At 40.6% G+C, this 27,940-nt stretch overlaps 1 protein-coding gene across 2 annotated transcripts in view; it reads left to right on the forward strand.

Annotated features, from left to right (window-relative positions):
• Window positions 1-27,940, forward strand: part of ST6GALNAC3 (ST6 N-acetylgalactosaminide alpha-2,6-sialyltransferase 3) — a 626,202-nt gene that overhangs the window by 241,465 nt on the left and 356,797 nt on the right. For both annotated transcript variants that reach the window (XM_062193403.1, XM_062193406.1), the window contains exon 2: window positions 21,266-21,460. In XM_062193403.1, coding sequence (XP_062049387.1) covers window positions 21,266-21,460 — 195 coding nt within the window. The remainder of the gene's footprint in view (window positions 1-21,265; window positions 21,461-27,940) is intronic.

Here is a 27,940-nt window from a genome sequence, read left to right on the forward strand (position 1 = left end):
TCCATACTTGCATGTATTTGAGAATGGAGTGTATCTTATACTCAATAGCACTTTGCAGTTGCTGTATGCCAGCCAGTTAAATTCTCCCACAGAGGATTTGTATTGTTGCAGGTGATCTCCAGGAAAGACTAACAAACTGAGATCACTTCAAATTAAATTATTTGCTGAATTTTTAAAAACTTTTATTTAATAAATATAAATTTCCAAAGTACAGCTTATGGATTACAATGGCTTTTCCCCCCACATAACTTCCCTCCCACCCGCAACCCTCCCCTCTTCTGTTCCCTCTCCCCTTCTATTCACATCAAGATTCATTTTCAATTATCTTTATATACAGAAGATCAATTTAGCATATATTGAGTAAAGCTTTCAACAGTTTGCACCCACGCAGAAACACAAAGTGAAAAATACTGTTTGAGTACTAGTTATAGCATTAAATCACAATGTACAGCACATTAAGGACAGAGATCCTACATGAGGAATAAGTGTACAGTGACTCCTGTTGTTGACTTAACAATTTGACACTCTTGTTTATGGCACCAGTAATCACCCTAGGCTCTTGTCATGAGTTGCCAAGGCTATGGAGGCCTTTTGAGTTCGCCGACTCTGTTCATATTTAGACAAGGCCATAGTCAAAGTGGAAGTTCTCTCCTCCCTTCAGAGAAAGATACCTCCTTTTTTGATGACCTGTTCTTTCCACTGGGACTTCACAGAGATCTTTCATTTAGTTTTTTTTTTTGCCAGAGTGTCTTGGCTTTCCATGCCTGAAATACTCTCATGGACTTTTCAGCCGGATTCGAATGCCTTTAGGGCTGATTCTGAGGCCAGAGTGCTGTTTAGGACATTTGCCATTCTATGAGTCTGCTGTGTATCCCACTTCCCATGTTGGATCATTCTCTCCCTTTTTTATTCTATATTTGCAGACACTAGTCTTGTTTGTGTGATCCCTTTGACTCTTAGACCTAAGAGTGATCAGTGTGATCAATTGTGAATTGAAATTGATCACTTGGACTAGTGAGATGGCAGTGGTACATGCAACCTTGATGGGATTGAATTGGAATCCCCTGGCACGTTTCTGACTGCCATTTGGGGCAAGTCTGAATGAGCATATCCCAAATTGTACATCTCTTCCCTCTCTTATTCCCACTCTTATATTTAACAGGGATTATTTTTCAGTTAAGTTTCAACACTTAAGAATAATTGTGTATTAATTACAGAGTTCAACCAATAGTATTAAGTAGAACAAAAAAAAAATACTAAAAGGGATAAAGTATTAAGTTGTTCATCAACATTCAGGACTGGCCAAATGAACTTGTTTCAAAATCCTGCATGCGTACCTATTGTTGTTCAGAGTCTCAGGAAAGATTCTTTTTTTTCTCTTGCTCTTGCTCTGCCTTTCTAAATGGCAGCTGCATTCCTAGGATATTCAGACTGTAAGGGAACAACTGTTTGGTGTTTCAGTTTTTTAGAGGTTATTTATTAGAATACCCCTCTCACTTTTCTTTCTTGTCATATTTAGAGTAATAGTATGGCTATCAATGATGGTGTTTTGTAGTTAGTGAAATGCTGCAGAGACAAAAGTTCACATTTACTTAGCACTTTGGTTTTGTCAAGCAGTGTTCTAAAGTTTCTTTATGTGTAGTCACTCCTTTCAACATTTAATGATCCTAATGGATAGACACTATTGTTTTCCTAAATTTAAGGTAAGAAAACAAAGAGGCATAAAGAGATTGAGCACTGTGCCCAAGGTGGCATATATGGATTCACGTGGTGGGACATCTTCCCCTGGTTCCATGTTTTAGGCTGCGGGTGAGAATCTGTTCTTGTTCCTCTGAAGTACTTGACATGATACTAATGATTGCCTAGCACATACCAAATTGTTGCAAGTCCCCTCTCCTCAGAAAATGCACCACTAAGAGGGCTTAGAAGACTGGGAGACCCTTTTTCTCTTTCTCGTTCCACAATATGAAATTCTAGCTTTAAGTGTTACTATCCTCAGTCAAGAGTTGATTTTCAAAAAGAAATAAATTCATGTAAGTCTTTTCATTATATACCATATAAAGACTGTCACTCTAAGCAGGTTCCTGACTTTACTGCCATTGAGATTTACAAGTCCTGGAAGGAGCTTCAAAGTAATCTCTCAGTGGAAAGTCTAGTTTAACAGGTAGTCAATTTTTTCTCACTTCACTTTGTAGTCCCAATCCGAAACCTCTCTTCCCGCCTTCCCACCGCACTCAAGCCAAATCTATACAGAAATTTCCAAGTGATGTTAGTTGCAAGGAGAAAAGAAAAGAAGAATTGGTTTCCCCCTTGTAGAAACACTTCTTAATGATCTTAATGTGAAATTTCAAACAATTTATCACTCACATTTTGGAGAGAACAAGTTAATCCTCCTATCCTTTCTTCCTTGTTTCTTTCTATTGGGATTTAATTCCTTCCACAAATATTTACTGAGTATCTTTAAATTCAGGACATCGTGCTTGATGCTGTCATACAAGGATATTTCTCAGACTTTGTTCACATCCTCAAGGAATTTTCAAAGACAACATTACAGAGAAATATTTCCCTCTCTTTCTCCCCCCTCCCTCCTCCTTCTCTTGTTCCTCCATCTTCCTTCTCCTCCCTCCCCCCCCCCCATCCCCAATGCACCCTCATCCATGAACTGAAAGCCAGGGAGGAATAAAGAGGGCTTTAAGGAGGAGACAGTGTTTGAGCTGAGTTATGTTTGAACTTCCAGAGGTGGCAGAAAACCCCAGGGGGCTCAGCAAGGAGCAGCAAGAACAAAGTCACAAAAACCATCTAGCAAAGTGGCTCTGCAGAATGGTGAGAACTCCAGCATGAAACATGCAGGAGAGGATAGGGAGAAATGGGGATGAGACTGAGGCATCCACCCTTCCCCTCTTCCCTCAGTCATGCCAAAGAGACTCCTGTGTCGCGCCTGAAAAGACGGATGCTGTTCAATGTAAGGTTATATACACCCAGAGAAAAATAAGAGGCCCCAGCTGGTGTCATCATCCATGTCTTCGTGTTCATCATTATGATGGCACTGGCAGGAAGCTCTCTGTTGTGACAGAGGACCACCAGAATTTGTGCCTAAGCAACTTGAAAGTAAGAACTGTGCCTAAAATGAATCCATCTCTTTGAGAGTGAGGTGACAAGCAGATGTTTGCAGAAGCTGAATAAGAACAGTGAAGACTGGAAGGTGGCTGAGAATGAAATAAAAGCACCTCCTTTGCTTATATGGTTACCTTCACTGCCTCTGGCTAGTTAGCACCTCGCTTCCCACAACAGGGTGCCAGGGGACCTGGGAGAAGATCTGAGTGAGGGCAATGGGCAGACTAGAGCTTGTTTCTTCCCACAAGTAAAATGATTTTATAAAAAGAAATGTAACTCCATGGCCATCTACCCCAGTCTCTGGGTTCTCATTGTTAGACCTAACCCCCTGGATTAAATTTCTCTGTGTCTGTCCAGCCACACCACATAGGGACTTTGGTTTCCTTATGCTTCATTTTACTTACTCAATTCCATATCCATTTAAGGCCTTATTTTGTGTTTCTGAAGAGTTTGACTTCTTTCTACTATATGTAGGGACAAATGCTGATGTCATATGAGATAGATGAAGAGGGCCGGTGCCGTGGCTCACTTGGCTAATCCTCCGCCTGCGGCGCCGGCACACCGGGTTCTAGTTCCAGTTGGGGCACCGGATTCTGTCCTGGTTGCTCCTCTTCCTGTCCAGCTCTCTGCTGTGGCCTGGGAGTGCAGTGGAGGATGGCCCAGGTCCTTGGGCCCTGCACCCACGTGGGAGACCAGGAGGAAGCACCTGGCTCCTGGCTTCGGATCAGCACAGCGCGCCGGCTGCAAAGCGCCAGCCGTAGCGGCCACTTAGGAGGTGAACCAGCGGAAAAAGGAAGACCTTTCTCTTTCTCTCTCTCTCTCTCTCTCTCTCTCTCTCTCTCTCTCTCTCTGTCTAACTCTGCCTGTCACAAAAAAATAAAAAAGATAGATGAAGAGACAAAATGAGTTAGATGAGTTTTTATTTATAATTTTGCAAAAATTAAACAAACTCACTGAATGTAGCTATGCTTATGTTTATGTGATTTTTATAGTTTAAAAATCCAGTCAGGCCAGGAAAACTTTAATCTACTCCTCAAAGAAAAAAAAAAAAAAGAAAAAGAAAAGAAAATATGCAAGTATATTAAAATTTACTGGGTTTTTTTATTGTAGTTTTAAAACAGTATCAGAAAGGTCAGTGGACCTCTTATCATGTCATCTAGCAAATTCATATTACTCATGGTAACTTGAACTTATTAATAATGTTTGCAGTCATTGGAAATCTCCTTGGAGTAGGTGGGGCAAGAATCCCTGAGAAAATCTGACCACCTGTAATTTTTCTTTAGGATTAGCTATTTGCTCAGAATTCATGACATTGGTACCCATGAGAACTATTGCCTTGGGGTTTTGTTGTTGTATTTGTAATTCATACTGAACTGTATTCCTATCTGAAGGTGACATGTTGATATGTGCTCCAAATTCTTCAAATAGATAACCATGTTGTAGGTATACATTTATTTTCAAAATTTTAATTTCATTTTTGTGAAACCACCAACATTTTACAGTTTGGCAGTATCTTCATTGAATTAAAGGATCGTGTTATTGTGGAGCTTAGGAAGAAAGATGTTCCATCACATTGGCCTCCACTGCTGGGCATGACTGTATCCTCTGATGGAGCATCTGGTTTGGGTGCCAGCTACTCAGCTTACTATCTAGCTTACTGCTCATGTGCACCCTGGGAGATGGCAGGTGATGGCTCAAGTACTTGGATCCCTGCCACCCATGTGGAAGACCTGAATTGGGTTCTGGGTTCCTTTCTTCAGCCTGGCCCAGTTCCAGCTGTAGTGGGTATTTGGGGGAATGAACTAACAGATGGCATCTCTCTCTCTCTGTGTGTGTGTGTGTGTGTGTGTGTCTGTCTTTCAAGTAAAATGAAGATAAAATGAAGAAACAACAAGATTCAGTACTGTCAACTGACAAAACTAGTACTGTCTAATACAAGTAGAAGAGTAATTACTTATTTTCCCTAAGTGCTGAGTACCTTGTACTTATCTTTTCTCTTTTTTGTAATTTTTAAAAAGGATTTATTTTATTTATTTGCAAGACAGAGTTACAGAGACAGAGAGAGATAGAGAGATCTTCCACCCGCTGGTTAATTCCCAAATGGCTACATCAGCTGAGGTTGTGCCAGGCTGAAACCAGGAGCCTGGAGCTTCTTCTGGGTCTTCCACATGGGTGCAGGAGTGCAAGGACTTGGGCCATCTTTTGCTGCTTTCCCAGGCACATTAGCAGGGAGTTGGGTCAGAAGTGGATTAGCTGGGATTTGAACCAATGCCCACAGGGAATGCATTGCAGGTGGAGCTTAACCCATTGAAGCCACAACACTGGCCTCTGCACTTGTCTTTTCAAATCTGGTAATCAAACCAGGTTTAGGCAAAATGGACTATATTTATCTGTAATTGCTGATTTTGTAGTAAATGCAATTACTATGCTTCACATCAGCTGAATTTTCTGTATGAATTAGGATTTTGTCTATTTACAAATCACGTTGCAAAATCTTAGAGCTGGTACCAGATTTTGAAGTGTCTGAACCTGCTCTATGTGTCTGTATCCATTGGTATGAATAACAATGAATACTCAGTTAATTCACACACTAGAATGCAAGATATAGAAGCAGAATATCTGAGTTGAAGTCCTGTCTTTACCATTTTTTTTTGATCTGTGACCTTGGGCAAGAGGCCCTCAATCTCTCTGTGCCTCTGTTTGCTTGCCTGTGAAATGTGGATTATATCAAGTATTTTTCTAACTGAAAACAGTCACTAAATATTACCTCTGTTAATACTTAAACAATTATACATCCATTTACACTCTACCTGGACTGTGTGCTTCTACTAAGTAGCCCTACGAGGAGAAGAAAAGCCAATCTTTGGAAGGCATGTTTGCTAGTTGTCATACATATAAAATCCATTAGTGGGTGAGCACTGTGGTACAGTAGGTTAATCCTCTGCCAGCAGCATATGGGTCCCTGTTCTAGTCCCAGCTGCTCCTCTTCTGATCCAGCTCTCTGCTATGGCCTGGGAAAGCAGTAGAAGATGGCCCAAATACTTGGGCCCCTGCACCCACATGAGAGACATGGAAGAAGCTCTTGGCTCCTGGCTTCAGGTTGGCCCTATTCTAGCTGTTGCAACCATTTGGGGAATGAACCAGCGGGTGGAAGACACTTTCTCTCTCTCTCTCTAACTGTATTTAACTCTACTTTTTCTCTACTTAATATATTCTACATTGATCTTTTGTATATAAAGAGAATTGAAAATGAATCTTTATGTGAATGGAATGGGAGAGGGAACGGGAGATGGGAGGGTTGCGGGTGGGAGGGAAGTTATGGGAGGGGGAAGCCATGGTAATCCATAAACTGTACTTTGGGAATTTATATTTATTAAATAAAAGTTTTTAAAAAGAAACAAACAAAACCTCTACCTTTCAAATAAATAAATAAAAATCTTAAAAAAAAAAAATCCATTAGGGATATCTGCTGAAGTAGTCCATTGTTGTTGATACTGTCTTTCCTGAAATGTCTTTCCTACTTTGTCATCTGTTTGCCATACCACCTCCACAAGTGAGCTGGCCAAAATCAAATCTGATCCTGTCCATCCCACATTTACTTTCTTTTGGATTCTGTAGTGTAGGTCCAGACTCGTCGGTGTGATATACCAGACCTTCCACCAATGGTTACATTCCTTCCTGGCTGTCTAGCTCGACTCCTTCTGCCTTCTTCAAAACCTACTCTTAAAATCCTTTCTTTCAGCATTACACACCTTCTTCATCAGCCTCCTGGATTCTGACGTGTGGTTAATTCAAATTGATCTTGTTTGACATTCACTGCTCTCCTCATGATGACCTTAATGATTCTGTCACCAGTTATGTTGCCTAGGACTGCCTGACCTTGATAAGGTCTGGTTTGGACTTGATCCATCAGGTCTTTTCACCCCTTTATCACCCTGCTTTCCTCACCCCTACCCACTCCCCACCCCTCAACAAATGGCTGACATTTTCTCCAGAAGTCACTTTAGTTTAATAAGCAGTATCCAAACAGATTGTTGATTCAACAGATAAAACAAAACAAATGGAAGTTTTATTTATATACTCAGAGCTTTGCTAATTTATCTTTGAGCAAATGGCAAGAAGCTGTATTGTATCCTGGGAGATCCAGATTTGGAGCTTGGCCAATGGCACAAGGTAGAATTACATTCATGACACAAAGAATTAGCATTTGATGAGGTTAAAATAAGCAGTGGGTATGAACAGACTCCTCAATGTGTGAGGTGATTGAGAACTAATATAAATCATGAAATTGAATGGCATTTCTTATTTATTATTTCACTATTGGTTAAATGATAATATATAGGAAAAGTACTTGCCATTATACTCTAGTAAGCAACTACTTCAAGTCGTTAAATAGTATTTAAATAGAAGAATATACTTTTATACTCTTGGCTATCATTTGCAAGAAAAAAAAACAAAAGCAAATCTAGCAGTGAGTGAATTAAAGGCTAAAGACTTTATTTTGTGGTTAATGAATTATTCTGTGGTAGAAAGAATGAAAACGTATACATATTAATATAGCTTGCACGTTTGCTAGGTCCAAAACTCTGCAATTGTGTTCTCAATTGCATAGAATTCTCAAATCATGAATTCTCTTCGAGTTTTATTTGAAATAGGCATTTCTGCTATAAAGTCTAATAAATGATATTCCACCTCTAAAGAGCGAGCAACTGGAATGTCACATTTTTGATGCATATTTCTGTAGCACAGAGGGGATTAAATTCTAAATGTCTCAGCTTAAAAGCCCCTTCAGACTTACCCAAAATGAAGCACAAAAAAGGAGAAAGCATTCCCTAAAGCAATTCATCAGATCTATTTGGGCACAGGGACAATCTCTTAGAGCTTGTAGGGATAAGTTGTACTGAACAGTTCAAGGGTTTGCAGCTGCCTGGAATACTTGAGAAGATGTCTCTAGATGTTGCCATGCATTTTACATTTCTTGACAACTGCTCACCACCTGGCCAATGTCTACCGAGGATCTAAAATTAGTAGTTAAATCCTAATATTTTCCATTTCTTTAATGCTCACTCTGTACTTGGAATTGTGCTTTGCATCTTCCACTCATTGTATCACTTAATGTTCATGCTTCTGATTTTAGGGAAATACCTATTTATTAAATTTATGTTTGTTTTTTGCAAAATGAAAATTTGCTGAGCCAACTCTTGTATATTATAAATTGAGAAGGACTTATTATTGTTTTCTCTAACCTAACTGGTGGTTATTTTCTCTAACCTAACTGTTGATTATTAGATCTAAAAAATGTTATGACTACTTCAGTAAAGACACCAGTGATTAATTCCATAAATTGTTAGACATAGAATACAGGTGTGAACAGGTAGAGTCTTCAAATTTTTCTATGTTGACAGACTGAAAACTTTTACTGTAAATTTATTGGTGGAATAAGTCAAGTAATTGGAAACACAATGTTATAGTGTATAAATGGCAATTGTGAATAAAATTAAGTGATTGATACACTGTCACTTGATTGGAAAGTGATGAAAATTTATCCTGTTGTTAGCTACAGTAAAGAAGGTAAGACAGATAATTGCAATCTGAAAATTTATCCTGTGATTATCCAACAGTAAAGAAGATAAGTCAGATAATTGCATCCATCTTAATGTTTTTGGCTTATTATTTTTATGATTTGAGTCCTGTTTAGCATCATTTCCCGCAGAGTCCATGTGCCCTTCTTACCAAATGATTTAAGCTTAGTAAAATAAGCCAGTGCCAAAAAGACAAATATATGTTTGCCCTGATTTGCAGTAACTAATATACAGAGTACAAAAAATGTAATGTATATAAGAAAAATTGACATTTTGAGACTTGATTATTGTTTATAGCCCTTATACTCCTGAGTAACAATGGTCTTTCTGCTTACTACTCAATGAATTCTTTATTTAGTAGAAGGTTAAGCTTGTGATTATGAAATAAATTGAAAGAATATCATTGTAAGAATTAAAAGAAAAATAAGAAGGAGGGAGTGTGGGAGTGAGTGAGGGAGGGTAGGGTGGGGAGTATCATTATGCTCTTAAAACTATTTATATGAGGGACTGGCGCTGTGGCATAGCCGGTAAAGCCTCCGCTTGCTGTGCCAGCATCCCATATGGGCACTGGTTTGAGACCTGGCTCTTCCACTCTCTGGTATGGTCTGGGAAAGCAGTAGATTTCCCAAGTCCTTGCGCTTCTGCACCCGCATGGAGAGACCCAGAAGAAGCTCCTGGCTCCTAGCTTTGGATTGACCCAGATCTGGCCATTGTGGCCATTTGGGGAGTGAACCAGAAGACAGAAGATCTCTCTCTCTCTCTCTTTGTGTGTGAGTGTGTGAGTGTGTGTGTGTGTGTCTGTAACTCTGCCTTTCAAATAAATAGATAAATCTCAAAAAAAAAACAACAAAACTATATGAAACACATGGAATGTGTTCCCTTTATGTAAATACAAAAAGAAAAGACAAAGAAAATTTCTGAACAAATTATGGACCCTCAAACTGCTATTCCCTTTGCCAGGAAGGCGCTTCCCACATTCACTTTATGAACTCTCTCGTTCTTCAGGACTCTGAGTACTAGCACCTTGGATAATCACTCCCTGCATTGTCCCTCCCATAACTCTCCATGCTCACTCTTCCTTGGGCTCCCACAGCGCCGTGTGCATACCTTTGTTTACCTCATTTGATGGATGGTATTATGGTTTTTGTCTACTTGCCAGCTGCACTAAGTTGTCACTCTTGGGTAGCATGGTCTTGTATGGTTTCATTTCTGGTTTTTTTTAGCACCTGGATGAGTGTGCAGAGTTATGGACTCCATAAGCAATCCTGACTTGAAGGAGTGTCAGTACTTTGTGCACTTTCCTGTCTCCCACTTTGTACCACAGGCAGAGAAACACACACCTTCTCACCGTGTTTGGTCATCACTAGCCTTCTAAGTGCCTTCTTCCTGGTTTTTTATGTAGTAAGTGAAGTTCAATGTCACAATCTAGCAGAAGCAACTACTGGAAGATCCACATTCATGTTGGGTTCTGTTGTCCTTGCCATTAGGGTCATCAAATGTGAATGAAATTGTACCTTTCTTAGTGGCTTTTCAAGGTGGTTGTGTGTCAGCTTTATGAGGACACTTTCATGTTAACTAAGAATGTGGAAACATGAAGAACTGCAAAGAATCAGATCCAGGCAATGCAACAGAAATGAGGCTAGAGGCCTGAGCTGTGAAAGGAACCCCTCTGTCCTGGCAGAATACAATTCCAGTGGAGCACAGAAGAGCCCCTGCCTGGCTTCCAGTCTCCTGTTGCTCCTCTCATTCTGACTGTGCACAATGCTTTGTTCTCTTTGATGGAACATGGGAGGCAGATATGGAGTACCACGGAGCAGGTTTTACAGATGTGATTTCGTTCTGCTTTGAAAATTTTCCCAAAATGGTTAGTTTGTTTTCCCCTCAGGTGGGCATTTTATAAGTGTTGCTTCTCACAATTGGTAAATTCAGAAAGGCCCTCCATGCCTTTGTCCTCAACCCCTCCCCCTAATCCCCCCGCCCCCAGTCATGCAATGCAACACAGCAACCCCAAGAACCAGAGAGCCCTACTGGGCTCTGCAGTAGACAAAAGCAGAGATCCCATCTGGGGCTCCTTCAAAGCAAACTGCTGTTTTTGCAACAAGCTACTTGATGGCGATAAAAAAGGTTCTTACCTGTTTACTTAATGGGTGACTGGCCTCTTTGCTTTTATTTAGCCATCTGTTCTGGTCTGTGTCCCTTTAAACTTGTGAGATCCATCACCTCATTTAAGCTGTTACCTTGACACATTGCAATGTTGTGGACATAATGATTCCACAGAGGAGCAAATTAAAACGGTTTTTCATGATTAGAAGGTTAAACGAGGTAAGGCTGTGGTAGTTAGTGGTGAGATAAGGGTTTTGAAGAGGCAGAGCACAAGGGATTTTCGGGTGATTGGAAAATTAGGCTGGCAAGACAGAACGATGGTACTTTTACAAATTACAGAGCTGAGTGAGAAGGAAGGCTTCCTATGGGTGGCTCTGACATCTTGGTCTGGTTCTGCTGCTCAGATGCAGGCTGTGACTCTGGGCCCAGGGAGGACAGAGGTGCTGGCTCTGGGTTTCTTTTCTTCTTGGTGGATTCTGTGAAAAGAGATGTGAAGCTGATTCCGCCAGGAAGTAGTGAACTGAAAACACAACAACTACAATATTCAGTTAATCCCAGAAAGTTACTTGGCTGCCCTTACCTCTGATGAGGAATCACAGGTCAAGCCCATTGGTGAAAGAATAGTTCATTGTGTCTTTACTCTGCACTTCATGGCAGAGCTGCGCCTGGGGTCTGCCCTTAGCTCTGCTCCTCTTCTTGCCCTGGCATTGACCTTCCACCTGACTCCATCAGGGTGACTCACCACTCCCTGAAGAGTAGTACCTGGAAAATCAATTGTTTTATTTTCCTATCCTCTTAAATTAAATAAATTCCTGCTCTCAGTGCTGTGGTTTCTCCTGATACAATCAGTACTGTTGTAGGATCCAGACTCCAAGTCTCGGGCGTCTCGGAATTTTCTGTCCCAGGAGTAGCCCAATTCTGTTCTTTCCCTGTAGATCGAGTTGCTCATTTTTTTTCCCACTTTATTATTCCCTCTGCCTCTGCCCTAGTTTCCACCTCTCATTACCTCTGTCATGACCAACTGGAATGGCCTCCTAACTATTTGCTGCCTACCTTTTCTCAAACCTGACATTTGGTATAGTTTTTAATTGTCACCTTTAGCTGGTCCCCCTACTAGGAGAAGAGAAGCCAATCTGGGAAGTAATATTTGCTAGTTGTCATGCATCTAACTTAAAATCGATTAGTGATTTCTGATGAGGTAGCACATTGTTACTGCTGGCACCAGCTTTCCTGAAAGCTTCCTTCCTCCTTCCCATCCATTTGACAGGCCACCTCCACAGTGCACTTTCCAAACCAACATCTGATCCCGTTTGTTCCACATTTAGACTCCTGGGTCCTACAGTGTATGTCCAGACTGCTTGGTGTAAAGTAGCGGACCTTCCATCAGTGATCACATATTTTTCTGACTAACTCCACTCCCTCTGCCCTCTTCAAAGCCTACTCTTGAAATCTATTTCTTTTCAGCATTCTACACCGTCTTTGTCAGCCTCCTGGATTCTGAGATGTTGTTAATTCCCTCATATTGATCTCCCTTGACCCTCCCTCACCAAGCACATACAGTATCTGCCTCAGATACTGTACAGTATCTGTACAGTAAGATTATCATCTGTGCTTCTAGATGTTTTCCTTCTTCATGTTACAGTAAGACCAATTGCTCTGGTTGTGAATAAGCCAATTTTTTAAACTTTTAGTTGCAGCATAGTTTTAAATTTATGAAACAAAAATTCTTAAGTAGTACAAATAGTTCGCATGTACTCCACAACCAGCTTTCCCAGTTATTAACACCTCATGTTAATGCATTTGTAATAATTAATTAACCAGAGCCAGTTTTCCCTATTTTTTTAATGCAAACACTCTGTATCTCTCCCACTCATCCCACTATTCCCCTTTAATAATCAATATTCTGTGTTCCCTTTGAGGTTTCTTTATAGCTCCCACATATGATAGAAAACATTTGGTATTGTCTTTCTGTGTTTGACATATTTCATTTAACATGTCTTCTGGTTCCATCCATTTTGCTGCAGGTGACAGGATTTGATTACTTTTTTATAGCTGAATAATATTCTATTGTGTGTATATACCACATTTGCACCTGAGCATGCACACATTGGTTAATTTTATATCTTGGCTGTTGTGAACAGTATTGCAGTAAACATAGTGGAGCAAATATCTCTGATGCAATGATCTTGTTTTAGAGATATATATCAGTAGTGGGATGGCTGGATCTTTTGTATATTCTTGTCATGTGCTCTCTTCCCTCTACCTAGAAAGCTCTGCTGCTCACATATTACTATTAATAAAGACATATGCATTTGAAAGTATAGTTATTGATTCTAATGTTTAAAAAAAACTCCATACTATTTCCATAAGGCCAGCACTAATAATTTACATTCCTACCAACGAGTTCCCCTTTCTCTGTTGCTAATAATATTGAATAAGAAGAGAGAAAGTGGACATCCTTGTCTTATTCTAGATCCGAAGGAAAATGCTTTCAGCTTGTCCCTATTCACCATGATATTTTTTGTGATTTTGTTATTTACAGTCTTCATTTTGAGTTACATTCCTTGTATACCTAATTTTCCCCCAGAACCTTTTATTTAATGAATACAAACTTCATGCATTTCATAAATACAGCTTTAGGAAGATAATGATTTTTCCCACTGTACCTGCCTTCCCGCCTACACTTCCACCACTCTTCCGCCTCCCTCTCCTATTGCCATTCTTATTTCTTACTAAGATCTATTTTCAACTTCATACACATGATTAACTCTAAGTAAAGAGTTAAACAAATTGTATGAGGAAAAAAAATGTTCCTCAATGATTGAAAAAAGGGTTGTTCAAAGTCATTGAATCTCAAAGTGTTAATTTCACTTCTATAGATTACCTTTTAGGTGCTCTATTAGGTATCACAATAGATCAGGAAGAACATGTGGTATTTGTCCTTTTGGGACTGACTTATTTCACTAAGTATGATGTTTTCCAGTTTCATCCATCTTGTTGGAAATGACAGGACTTCTTTTCTTTCTTTCTTTCTCTCTCTCTTTCTTTCTTTCTTTTTTCTTTTTTTTTTTTTATATAACTGTTTAGTATTGGATGGTATACATATTCCATAACTTCTTTTATCCAGTCTCAGTTAACAGACATTTGGGTGGATTCCATATCTTAACTATTGTGAATTGAGCTGCAGTAAACATGGGGGTACAGACAGCTCTTTCATATGCTGATTTCATTTCCCTTGAGTAAATTCCCAGGAGAGGGATGGCTGGATCATATGGTAGGCCTATATTTAGATTTCTGAGGCATCTTCATACTGTCTTCCTTAATGGCTGAACCAGTTTACATTCCCACCAACAGTGGATTGGGGTACCTTTTCTCCCACACCCTCACCAACATTTATTGTAAGTTGATTTTGTATGAAAGCCATTCTAACAGGGGTAAGGTAAAACCTCATTGTGGCTTTGATTTTCATTTCCCTGATGGCTAGTGATCCTGAGCATTTTTTCTTATGTCTATTGGCCATTTGGACTTCCTCTTTTGAAAAATGCCTGTTTAGGCTGGCGTCGCGGCTCAATAGGCTAATCCTCCGCCTACGGCACTGGCACGCTGGGTTCTAATCCCGGTCAGGGTGCCGGATTCTGTCCTGGTTGCTCCTCTTCCTGGCCAGCTCTCTGCTGTGGCCCAGGAGTGCAGTGGAGGATGGCCCAAGTGCTTGGGCCCTGCACCCCATGGGAGACCAGGATAAGCACCTGGCTCCTGGCTTTGGATCAGCGCGGTGCGCTGGCCGCGGCGGCCATTGGAGGGTGAACCAACGGAAAAGGAAGACCTTTCTCTCTCTCTCACTGTCTACTCTGCCTGCCCATGAAAATAAAAAAAAAAGGAAAATGCCTGTTTAAGTCATTTCCTCGTTTCTTAACTGGGGTATTATTGTTAAGTTTCTTGATCCCTTTATATACTTTGTTTATTAATCCTCTATCAGTTGCATAGTTTGTGAATAATTTCTCTCATTCTGTTGGTTGCCTCTTCATATTGCTGAGTGTTTCTTTTGCAGTACACAAGCTTCTCCATTTGATATAATAACATTTGTTAATTTTAACTTTGATTGCCTGTGCTTCTGGGGTCTTTTCCAAGAAGTCTTCCTTCAAATGCCTTGGAAGTTTTCTCTGATGTTCTATAATAATTTGATGGTATCAGATTCTAGATTTAGGTCTTTGATGCATTTTGAGTAGATTTTTGTGTAAGGTGTAAGATAGGGGACTTGCATCATATTTCTGAACAAAGAAATCCAGTTTTTCCAGCACCATTTGTTGAAGAGAGTCTCCCTGCTCCAGGAATTGATTTTGGCTCCTTTGTCAAAGATAAGTTGGTTGTAGATGCATGGATTGATTTCTGGAGTTTCTAGTCTATTCCATTGGTCTATCCATCTGTTTTTTTTTTTTTTTTTTTTTTTAGAGCTATCTTCTTTTTTTTTATTTTTTATTTTTTTTATTTTTTATTTTTGACAGGCAGAGTGGACAGTAGAGAGAGAGAGACAGAGAGAAAGGTCTTCCTTTGCCGTTGGTTCACCCTCCAATGGCCGCCGCGGTTGGCGCGCTGCGGCCGGCGCACCGCGCTGATCCGATGGCAGGAGCCAGGTGCTTCTCCTGGTCTCCCATGGGGTGCAGGGCCCAAGCACTTGGACCATCCTCCACTGCACTCCCTGGCCACAGCAGAGAGCTGGCCTGGAAGAGGGGCAACCGGGACAGGATCGGTGCCCCGACCGGGACTAGAACCCGGTGTACCGGCGCCGCAAGGTGGAGGATTAGCCTGTTGAGCCGCGGCGCCGGCTTATCCATCTGTTTTTGTGCCAGTACCAAGCTGTTTTGATTATAACTGCCCTGTAGTGTATCTTGAAATCTTGTATTGTGATGCCTCTGGCTTTGTTTTTGTTGTATAGGATTGATTTAACTATTTGTGGTCTCCTGTGTTTACATATGAATTTCAGCACTATTTTTTCTGTATCTGAGAAGAATGTCCTTGGTATTTTGACTGGTATCTCATTGAATCTATAAATTACTTTATAGAACATTTATATGAACATTTTGATGATATCGATTCTTTTTATTTATTTATTTATTTATTTATTTATTTGACAGAGTTAGACAGTGAGAGAGAGAGACAGAGAGAAAGAAAGGTCATCCTTCCGTTAGTTCACCCCTCCCCCCCCCCCCAATCGCCGCTATGGCCTGAGCTACGCCGATCTGAAGCCAGGAGCCAGGTGCTTCTTCCTGGTCTCCCATGCGGGTGCAGGGACCCAAGCACTTGGGCCATTCTCCACTGCCTTCCCAGGCCACAGCAAAGAGCTGGACTGGAATAAGAGCAACTGGGACTAGAACCCGGCACCCATATGGGATACTGGCACCGCAGGCGGAGGATTAACCAAGTGAGCCACAGCGCCGGCCTTGATGATATTGATTCTTCCAATCGATGAACACAGAAGATTTTTCCATTTTTTGTGTCTTCTATTTCTTTCTTTAATGTTTTGTAATTCTCATCATAGACTTTGGTTAAATTTATACCAAGATATTTGATTTTTTTGTGTGTGTGGCTATTGTGAATGGGATTGATCTTAAAATGTCTTTTTCAGCCACGGCAAAGGCTATTGATTTTTGTGTGTTGATTTTATATCCTGCCACTTTACCAAACTCTTCTATGGGTTCCAATAATCTCTTAGTGTGGAGTCTTTTGGATCCCCTATACATAGAATTATGTCATCTGCAAATAGGGATAGTTTGACTTCTTCTTTCCCAATTTATATCCATTTGATTTCTTTTTCTTGCCTAATGGCTCTGGTTAAATCTTCCAGGACTATATTGAATAGCAGTGGTGAGAGTGGGCATTCTTGTCTGGTTCTGGATCTCATTGGGAATGTATCCAGTTTTTCCCCATTCAATAGGATGCTGGTGTGGGTTTGTCATAAATTGTCCTGATTGTGTTGAGGAATGTTCCTTCTATACCCAATTTGCTTCAATTTTTCATCATGGAAGGCTGTTGTATTTTATCAATTGCTTTCCCTGCATATATTGAGATAATCATATGGTTTTTGTTCTTCAGTTTGTTAATGTGATCTGTTATATTGATATGCAAATGTTGGATCATCTCTGCGTACCTGGGATAAATTCCACTTGATCCAGGTGATCTTTCTGATGTGTTGTTGGATTTGATATTTTGTTGAGGATTTTTGCATCCATATTCATCAGGGAAATTGATCTGTAGTTCTCTTTCTCTGTTGTATCTTTTTCAAGTTTAGGAATTAAGGTTATGCTGGCTTCACAGAAGGAGTTTGGGAGGATTCCCTACCTTTCAATTGTTTTGAATAGATTGAGAAGAATTGGAATTAATTCTTCTTTAAATGTCTGATAGAATTCAGCAGTGAAGCCATCTGGTCCTGAGCTTTTCTTTCCTGAATGGTCTTTATTACTGATTCAATTTCCAATTAGTTATTGGTCTGTTTAGGTTTTCTGTGTCTTTATGACTCAATTAGGTAGGTTGTAAGTGTCCAGGAATCCATCCTTTTCTTGTGGGTTTACTGATTTTTTGGCATACAACTTCTTCTAGTAATTTCTGATGATTGTTATTATTTCTGTTGTGTTTGTTTTTAAATTTTCTTTTTCATCTTTTATTTTATTGATTTGGGTTTCTTCCTCTTTTTTATTTATTTATTTTTTGGTTATTTGGGCCAATGGTGCATCAATTTCATTTATTTCTTGCAAAACCAGATTTCTGTTTCACTGATCCTTTGTATTTTTTATTTCAATTTTATTTATTTCTTCTGTAATTTTAGTTATTTATTTTCTCCTACTAGTTTTGAGTTTGGTTTGCTTTTGTTTGTTTAGCTCTTTGAGATATACTGATAGCTCATTTATTTGGTGCCTTTCCAGTTTCTTGATGTACGTACCAGTTGCTCTATGCTTTCCTCTTAACACTGCCTTTGCCGTATCCCATAAGTTTTGATATGTTGTATTGTATTCATTTGTTTCCAGAAGTTTTTTAATTTCTCTTTTTGTTTCTGCTGTGACCCACTGTTCATTCAGAAGCATGTTGTTCAGTCTCCATGTTTTTGCATATGTTCTAGAGATTCTTGACTTGTTGATTTCTACCTCCATTCCATTGTGCTCATACAAGATGCATGGTATGAATTTGATTTTTTGTAATTTGCTGAGACTTGCCTTATGGCCTGGCCTGTGGACTATCCTAAAGAAAGTTCCATGCACTAGTGAGAAGAATATGTGTTCTGAAACAATAGGATGAAATATTCTGTCAATGTCAGTTAGGTGCATTTGATCTATAGTGTCTGTTAACTGTTTTGTTTCCTTGCTGATTTTCTGTCTGATTGATCTGTGGATTGCTGAAAGTCGAGTATTGAAGTCCTTCATTACTACTGTATTGGAGTTTATGTTTCCCTTTAGGTCCATTAAGATTCCTTTTAAATAACCAGGTGACCTGTTTTTAGGTGCATGTACATTTACTATAGTCACATTTTCCTCTTGAATTAATCCCTTAATCATCACATAGTGTGCTTCTTTGTCTTTTAAAATAGTTTTGTATTAAATTTTATTTTGGCTTATATTAGGCCACAACAGCTGTTTTGTGTTTTTGTTAGCAGGGAATATCTTTTTCCATCTTTTCACTTTCAGTCTGCATGTACCTTTGTTGATGAGATGTGTTTATTGTAGGCAGCAAATAGATTTTTAATCCATTCTGTCAGTCTATCTTTTAACTTGAGAGTTGAGGCCATTTACATTCAAGGTGTCTATTGATAGGTTATGACTTGGCTCTGCCATTTTTCCATAAATAATACTACTATTTACTGTGGATTTCCTTTGTACTTTTACTGGGAGATTTTCTGCTTTCACCTTCTTTTATAGTGATAACCATGTTTCTGTGTTTCTGTGTGTAGCACATGGTTAAGCATCATTTGCATTCTGAACAAGTGGTGACAAATTTTTTCAGTTTCTGTTATGGAAGGTCTTTATTTCAGTATTTTGGAATAGTTTGAAGGGTATTGGGATCAGCTCCCTTTTAAAAAAATATCTATTTAAAAAAGTTATATAGAGAAGATAGAGAGAAAGAGAGACAGAGAGAGAGAGAGAGAGAGAGAGAGAATGAATCTTCCCTATACTGGTTCACTCCTCAGTTGGCCACAGTAGCCAGGTCTGGGCTAGGCCAAAGCCAGGAGCAAGGAGCTTCTTCCAGGTCTCTCACAGGAGTAGAAGGGGCCCAGATACTTGGGCCATTCTTTGCTGCTTTCCCAGGCCATTAGCAGGGAGCTGGATTGGAAGTGGAACATCCAATACAAGAACTGTAGCCCATATGGGATGCTGGCTGGCACTATAGACAAGGGCTTAACCCACTACATCACAATGGTGGCCATGTAATTAGTTCTTTTTTAAATGTTTTATAGAATTAAGGTGTAAAACCATCAGGTCCTTAGCTTTTTTTGATGGGGGACTTTAAAAAAAAGATTTATTTATTTATTTGAATGGCAGAGTTACAGAGAGGCAGAGACAGAGCGAGAGAGAGTGAGTGAGCGAGCAAGTGAGTGAGAAAGTGAAAGTCTTCCATCTGATGGTTCACTGCCCAGATGGTTGCAATGGCTGAGCTGCGCAGCTCAGAAACCAGGAGCCAGGAGCTTCTTCTGAGTCTCCCATGAGGGTGCAAGGGCCCAAGGACTTGGGCCATCTTCCACTGCTTTCCCAGGCCATAAACAAAGAGCTGGATTGGAAGTGGAGCAACTGGGACTCACACCGGCATCCATATGGGATTCCGGCACTGCAGGCGGTGGCTTTACCCACTATGCCACAGTGCTGTCCCCGATGAGAGATTTTTAATTACTGCTTCAATCTTATTATTTATCATAGATCTGTTTATAGTTCCCATATGTTCTTGATTTAATCTTTGCATGTTACATGTATCTAGGGATTTATCCATTTCTTTGAGGTTTTCCTGTTTGTTTGCATGTAGTTGTTCATATCAGTTTCTTATGATGGTTAGTATTTCTGGGGTATCAGTTGTAATGTCTCCTTTTTCATCTCTACATTTATTTATTTGAATTTTTTCTTTGTTCTTTGGCTAAAAGTTTGTCTATTTTATCTTTTCAAAAAGGATTTTTCTGTTTTGTTCATCTTTTGTGTATTCTTGTCACCTGCTCTGTGCCCTCTACCTAGAAAGCTCTGCTGCTTACATATCACTATCAATGAAGACTCATGCCTATTTTAAAGTATTTTTATTATCATTTACTTGAAAGGCAGAATGAGAGAGAAAGAGATAGAGACAGAGACAGATATAGAAATAGAGATCTTCTATCTGTTATTTTACTCTCCAAGTGTCTGAAACAACCAGGGCTGGGCCAGGCCTTAGCCAGGAGCTGGAGCTCCATCCAAGTATCCCACATGGGTGGCAGGGATCAGAGGACTTGGACTATCATCTATTGCCTGGACTATCATGCGTAAGCGGGAAACTTGATCCAAAGTAGAGTAGCCAGGATGTGAACTGACCATCTGATATGGAATCCAGGTTTCTCAAGCAGCGACTTAATCTACTGAAGCACAAAACTTGTCCTAAGACTCATGTATTTTGTCAAACTTAATCTTACATATATTTCTGCTTTCTCCCACCCCAAATAAATGTAGTTGTTCCTGCTTTTATCCATCACAGGACTTTTAGGAGAATGTCATTATGCTTCTGTGCTTGAAATTTTCCTTCCTCTTTTTATTGGCTTTTTTTGTACTTTTTGTTCCACATTGTGTAACACAGATTTCCCAGCCCATAGAGGGTGCTAGGTACAGAAACAGAAGAATGAGTAATAATGAGACTGTATTGACAAGGATGTGAAATAATAATTCTTTTATTCATTCAATCATTTTATTCCTATGTTTGATGAGTGCCTGCAGTTTATGTAAGATACTATATTAAGGACCTGGAGTACAGAGATCAATATGACACATACCTCCAAATTTGTCTAGAACTCATAGTTACATGGAAAAAGAATCACATAAATAATTACACAGTGAAAAAATTACAGTAGATGTGTCTACAAAGTAAAATGTTGGAGTGACAAGACTTCATGTCTCTCTTAGGGTGGGCAGGTTGGGGATAAACATATGGTGGTGGGGAGGGGATTGAGCAACTAAGACTTCCAGTAGTTAGCATTCTCTGGTTTGGGTTTAACAAACTGAATAGGAGTTTGCCAGGAAGCCAGGGATGTAAGGAAGAGTAGAATTGGAAAGTTAAAGTCTAATAAAGTTGTTCTGCATGCTTGCAGAGGCCCAGATAACCACATGATTATTGTTTTGTCTCCAAGTGAAATTACCTAAATGATAGAATCCTTTGAGCCTTATGAAAGAAAAAGAGCAATAAAGGGACCCCTGTGACTGCTTTTGGTTGAAATCATTCATTCTTTTTCTTTTTCTTTTTTTATTGTTTTGTAGAGAAAGTCTGTGATTGCAGTGAGCTTCATAGCAGCATTTCTTTTCCTGCTGATCGTGCGTCTTGTGAATGAAGTGAATTTCCCCTTGCTACTAAACTGCTTTGGACAACCTGGTGCAAAATGGATACCATTCTCCTACACATACAGACGGCCCCTTCGAACTCATTATGGATATGTGAATGTGAGGACACAAGAGGTAAGAGCTCAGAGGGTTACCCAGGATTCAGAGGGTATCCAGGGTAACGGCTTTTCTTTAGGAGCAAGATGGCTTCCAATCCATTGAATTTATCTGTCCTAGACAGCTTCTTTGAGTCCCTGACAACATCCTCTGTTTTCTCATTATTTAGATGCTTACTGACATGTGTCTAAAATGTGCTGCCCCTCCTACAGCAAATCTTCTGATAAACTGGCTTCATATGGTGTCAGGGAAGCAATTACCTGTTTTCCTGGTGGTTTGTGGCATACCGTTTATATCCTCCGTATAGAAACTCTGATCAGCAGTGACCAGCTGGAGAACTGGCCGGCTTTATTTCCTGTAGGTCAACTGGTTGGGGACAGCTCTTTATAGAACTTCAGAAAAGCATTTGTACTCTTTAAAGCTCTGTAATCCTGAGACCTGCAGCTAGAAAAGGCCAAGCTGATTTTAAAATTCGCAGTGGCTGCAGAGATAATGGGATTTAAAGAGTTTTCAAATTTAAAGGGGTTAAAATAATTTAAAACCTATAATCACTGAACCTTTAAATCTTTGTAGCCAGTTGGTAGTACAGGAGCGAAGGGAGGTATATTGATAATTTGAAAGTGCACACAGTGCCAGCACTTTGGCCAGCAAGTATTTGTCTCATGAAATAAAAAAAAATAATAATAATGTACTTCACAAAATGTAGGAGCTGTGCAAAAGGGGTTAATAAAATTGTTTTCACTATTCATTTTTGTGGAGTGGAATGAATGTGAGGTTAATATTCCTAGATGCAGAGTCCAAGCCTTGTTGGTGACAAAGCTGTAGCCCAGCAGTGGGTCTACCTCTCTTGAGAGGATTCTGGATCCCCTGGAGAGGTCATTTTGTGAAGACTTGGGAGGGGGGAGTCATGCATGTGGCCCTCCTCCTGTTCTGGAGTTATTCTTAGCATCCTGGGAGGGATGTTGAAAGCTGGGGTAGTCTGTCCTCTTTTGCAGGCTACATCCTACCTGAGTCATGGTTTCTGGTTCATTTGATTCTTTAAACATTGTTTCTGTAGCTGCAGGATTTACAAGCTTTTTATTAGACCTTTATAGCTGAAAAAAAAAGTAACATTATGGCATATAAATTCCTAGGAGTCTTGCTTGATGTTTATCCTTAAATTGGTTTTAAATTAATTTTTTTAAAATGTCCATTGCTTTGTTGTCTCCTAATTGATTACCTATATAAAACTAAGTCTCTTTGAGAATAGTTTGCTTCACTCTCATCTTTTGTAACTTTTACTTTAGGTTGTCATTTACTATTCTGAAATTCTGTAGTATGGCATTAATCATTTCACACATACCTGTTACTGGTCAAAAATGAAACATGTGAATTAAGTGACTTACCGATGACTCTCATAAGGGAAACACTACCAAATATCAAAGACCCTTGGTTGTTTTTAAATTTTAATGAATTAAATTTTGGAGTATTACGGGAAAAACAGACCCAGGGATGTAGTTATTTAATTAGTTATTTTAACTGGGCTACCTGTGAAATCCTTTTGATAACATTTATAGTACAATGACTTTACCAAAGGATATTGAGTATTATTTTGATCCTGTAGACATTACTTCTTTTTTCTTAAAAAAGCTTCATTTGTTTATTTGAAAGGCAGAATTATGGGGAGAGAAAGAAAGAGAGAGAGAGAGAGAGAGAAATCTTCCTTATGCTGGTTCACTCCCAAAATGGCCACAATGACCAGAGCTGGGCCTATTCAAAGCCAGAAGCCAGAAGCTTCTTCTAGGTCTCCCAAGTTGGTGGCAAAGGCCCAGGTACTTGGGCTATTTTCTGCTGTTTTCCCAGGCACATTAGCAGGGAGCTGGATCAGAAGTGGAGAAGCCGGGACTTGAACCAGTGCCCATGTGGGATGTCAGCATCACAGAAGGTGGTTTTACCTCCTATGCCACAGTGCTAGCCCCTAGATGTTATTTCTTGGGAAGAACCATGATGACTTGCATGAGTTCAGGTCTTGGAATCACACAGGCGTGGTTTGGGTTTCAGTTCTGACACTTACACTCTGAGGAGCAATATAAGCTTTTGGGTAAACTTTTTTTAAAAAAGATTTTATTGTATTTGAAAGTCAGAGTTACATAGAGAGAGAAGGAGAGGCAGAGAGAGAAGTCTTCCATCTGCTGGTTCAGTCCCCAGGTGGCTGCAATGGCTGGAGCTGTGCCCATCTGAACCCAGGAACCAGAAGCCAGGAGCCTCCTCCTGGTCTTCCCATGCAGGTGCAGGGGCCCAAGGACTTGGGCCATCTTCCACAGCTTTCTCTGGCCATAGCAGAGAGCTGGATTGGAAGAGGAGCAGCCGGGACTAGAACCGGTGCCCATGTGGGATGCCAGCACTGCAGGCCAGGGCTTTAAGCTGTTGTGCCACAGCACTGGCCCCTCCTTACTTTCTTTTTTTTTAAATTTATTTTTTATTTTTTTTAAACTTTTATTTAATGAATATAAATTTCCAATGTACAGCTTATGGATTACAATGGCTTCCCCCTCCCATAACTTCCCTCCCACCTGCAACCCTCCCCTCTCCTGCTCCCTCTCCCCTTCCATTCACATCAAGATTCATTTTTAATTCTCTTTATATACAGAAGATCAATTTAGTATACATTAAGATTTCAACAGTTTGCACCCACATAGAAACACAAAGTGAAACATACTGTTGGAGTACTAGTTATAGCATTAAATCAAAATGTACAGCACATTAAGGACAGAGATCCCACATGAGGAGCAAGTGCACAGTGGCTCCTGTTGTTGACCCAACAAATTGACACTCTAGTTTATGGCGCCAGTAACCACCCTAGGCTGTCGTCATGAGTTGCCAAGGCTATGGAAGCCTTCCAAATTCGCCGACTCTGATCGTATTTAGACAAGATCATAAAAGACAGGGTGAGGATAGTAACCAATGATCCTAAGAGTGGCATTCACCAGGTCTGAACAATTATACAGCATTAAGTGGGGAAGAGGACCATCAGTACACACAGGTTGGGAGTAGAGCCATTGGTGGTAGAGTAGAGGTTATGATTACGAAGGAATGAGGCCCAAGTGCACTAGACAGGGCCTAGAACAAAGGACAGAGTCATTATTAGAGGAGCTAAGAAAGGTGCTGTCTAAGCTACAATTAAGTTTTCTGATTGAGAGGCAAATAGAACCTGACAGAAGGGGCTTGATAATAATCTGTTGGGCTTTAGGCCTTGTAAGTTAGGAGGCCCAGACCTATCTCTTCACATGGGGTACATCCTAAGGGAGGTGTGAACCTCCTAGGGGAAGGCACCCTGTTGACTTTCATTACTTAGCTGGCCTAGGAGGAGAGCTGGCCAGGTAAAGGCAAGGGGCATCTCTAACAAGAAATTTACAGTTCTGCCTTCAATGTTGCTGACCTTACTTGGCCATCCCCTCAGCTGCAGTGGTCACTTTGGAAGTTGGGCTGAGTGAAGAGCTTTTCAGCTTAGAGCCAATAAGATCTGTGGCTCTGACCTGGGCATCCTTCGACTCCAGGGCAGGTCCATTTCCAGTGATCCAACTCTTGGCAGAGCTGCCAGGGCTCTTCACCATCCTTACTTTCAAAATACAGATAAAAGCACCACCTAGAGGCCGGCGCTGTGTTGCAGCGGGTTAAAGCCCTGGCCTAAAGTGCGGATATCCCACATGGGTGCCAGTTCTAGTCCTGGCTGCTCCACTTCCGACCCAGCTCTCTGCTATGGCCTGGGATAGCAGTTGGAGATGGCCCAAGTCCTTGGGGCCCTGCACCCATGTGGGAGACCCAGAAGAAGCTCCTGGCTCCTGGCTTTGGATCGGCGCAGCTCCGGCCGTTGCGGGCATCTGGTGAGTGAACCTATGGTTGTAAGACCTCTTTCTCTGTCTCTACCTCTCTCTGCAACTCTTTCAAATAAATCTTAAAACAAACAAACAAACAAAAACCAAAAACCCAACCTGATAAATTTATTATGAGGCTTAAATAAGACAAAATAAATGAGGTGCCCAGCACCAAATTGATGTTCAGTGAGTAGTGTCTATTATTTCCCCTGTACTGACCAGCATGCCATGAAGTGTTCAGTATGATTAGTACAAAAATGCAAAGTCTGGAGTGCCAGAATTTATTTTTAAATTTTAAAGATCCTGTATTCAGCCAGCGCCGCGGCTCAATAGGCTAATCCTCCGCCTTGCGGCGCTGGCACACCAGGTTCTAGTCCCGGTCAGGGCACCGATCCTGTCCTGGTTGCCCCTCTTCCAGGCCAGCTCTCTGCTATGGCCTGGGAAGGCAGTGGAGGATGGCCCAAGTGCTTGGGCCCTGCACCCCATGGGAGACCAGGAGAAGCACCTGGCTCCTGCCTTAGGATCAGCGCAGTGCGCCGGCCGCAGCGCGCCTACCACGGCGGCCATTGGAGGGTGAACCAACGGCAAAGGAAGACCTTTCTCTGTCTCTCTCTCACTGTCCACTCTGCCTGTCAAAAAAAAAAAAAAAAAGATCCTGTATTCAGGGCAGTAAACACATGGAAGGATTCCCAATCTTATTAGTAATCAAGCTTTTTCAAATTAAAACCACAATGAGGAAAAATTTTAAAAGCACAAGGAAGTATCACTGTATGCTAAATAGCAGATTGGCAGAAAATTGAGTACTCTGACAGTAGCAGATGCTGATGAGAACCTCTTATATACTAGTAGCAGAAATATCAGTTAGAACAACCACTTTGGAAAATGCATTGTATTGTAAAAACTGTGAGGACCATTTCAGAGGAGTTAATTGAAAGATTGAAAATACCACTCATAGGGGCAGCCATTTGGCACAGCAGTTAAAACAGCACCTTGGGACTCCCACATCCTTTATCAGAGTGCCTGGGTTGGGTCCTGACTCTGCTCCTGATCCTGGCTCCCTGCCATTGCACACCCTGGGAGGCAACAGCTGATGGCTCACGTAATTGGGTCCCTGCCACCGTCATGGAACACCTGGATTGAATTCCTGGCTTCTGGTCTTGACCAGGTATTTGGAGGCATGAACCAATAGATGGAAGATCTCTCTCTCTGTCTCTGCCTTTCTCTTAACTCTCTGCCTTTCAAATAATAAATAAGTAAGTAAGTTTTTAAAAATCCCCTCATGGTTATGACACTGTAAATATAATGAGAATGGTATAAGTTCCCATTGTTTCCCAGTCCCCTGTTCCTTTTCTCGGCCAGTGCAAGATAAAGTTGTTGTCTTTGAGGGAGGTAAGGTCTCAACAAGCTAAGGAACAAAATGAGTGCCAACTGACTGTGTGAATGTGGGATTGAGTTGCTGGCCACAGGACCCTGCAGTTCTTCATCAGCTCTTAGGATTGAGCTGACAACAATCGGGAGGTCGCACCAAACTGAAACTTGGATCCGGAATGATTTAGATTTTGCAGCAGACTCTGTCTATACTGCCTTCACTCTGCACAGCCCCGTAATCTCTGATGCCCTGACTGCTCAGGCTTGCCTTGCTGTAGCATTACAGCGTCAGTAAGGCCACTTCTCATTTTTAACCAGGGAAACCCCACCTACAGGATTATGGCCATTATCATGTTATCACCCTTTCCTGCACATGATACAAAGTATATGTAACCCATGTGTACTTCCCAAAAATAATAATGATAAAAATCTGTGCTTGGCCATATTCTGTAGACTCTCTTAATCCCCCTTAATACAAGTTCTGACTATTCATTCTAAATTATTAATTATGGCATATAGGGAAGTTAAAGTACTAACATTCAAGGTAATCACTGCTTCTCCCAGTTGCAATCATGGTAGATTTTGGGGAAAGTGAAGGAAACGATCATCAGGCGGGGTTCTATTTGTAGTTGTCATTCTATGGATTCAGTCATTGTCTTGTCCTTTTTGTTGTGTGACCTGGTGCAAAGGCATTGCTCAGAGCAAACAGCCAGCCGTTTATTTGCATTTGCTACTTGGTAAGAGAATCAAGCCTCCGTGATCAATAGGATGCCACAGCCAGATCTTTCTGGTGATCAGCGGGAGTGACAGATGTCTCTCTCACATGTGATAAGAGGACAGTAACATGCTGCAAGCACAGGAGATTGCTGGCATTTGGGGAAAAGGACCCTTGGTGGGGGGTGGGGATGGGGACTGAAGATGTGGTGAGAAGCACAGGATTTCCAGAATGTAGCAGTTAAGTAAAGGACTGCATTTTCCTTTGCTTAACAATTTAATGAGGCCAAAGTATGCCTCTTTAAAAAATGAGAACATTATGAAGCCTCAAGTAGACTAAATAAGAATATTTAAGATGAGTTGCTGTGACAGACAGGCTGCACTAGCCTAATTAAGGATGTGCATAACATATTGATGTTGCAATAGAATTTCCCAAACTGTGGTTATAGTAACAATTAAGGAATAGAGATGACTTTTTTGGCAATAAAAGCACACACTCCACACATTCAGATAAATGTACACATGTAACTAAAGCTGACATGAATAGGTTTTCTATATTTGG

This window comes from Lepus europaeus, chromosome 5, assembly GCF_033115175.1.
Source record: "Lepus europaeus isolate LE1 chromosome 5, mLepTim1.pri, whole genome shotgun sequence".
In the NCBI taxonomy this organism is placed as follows: Eukaryota; Metazoa; Chordata; class Mammalia; order Lagomorpha; family Leporidae; genus Lepus; species Lepus europaeus.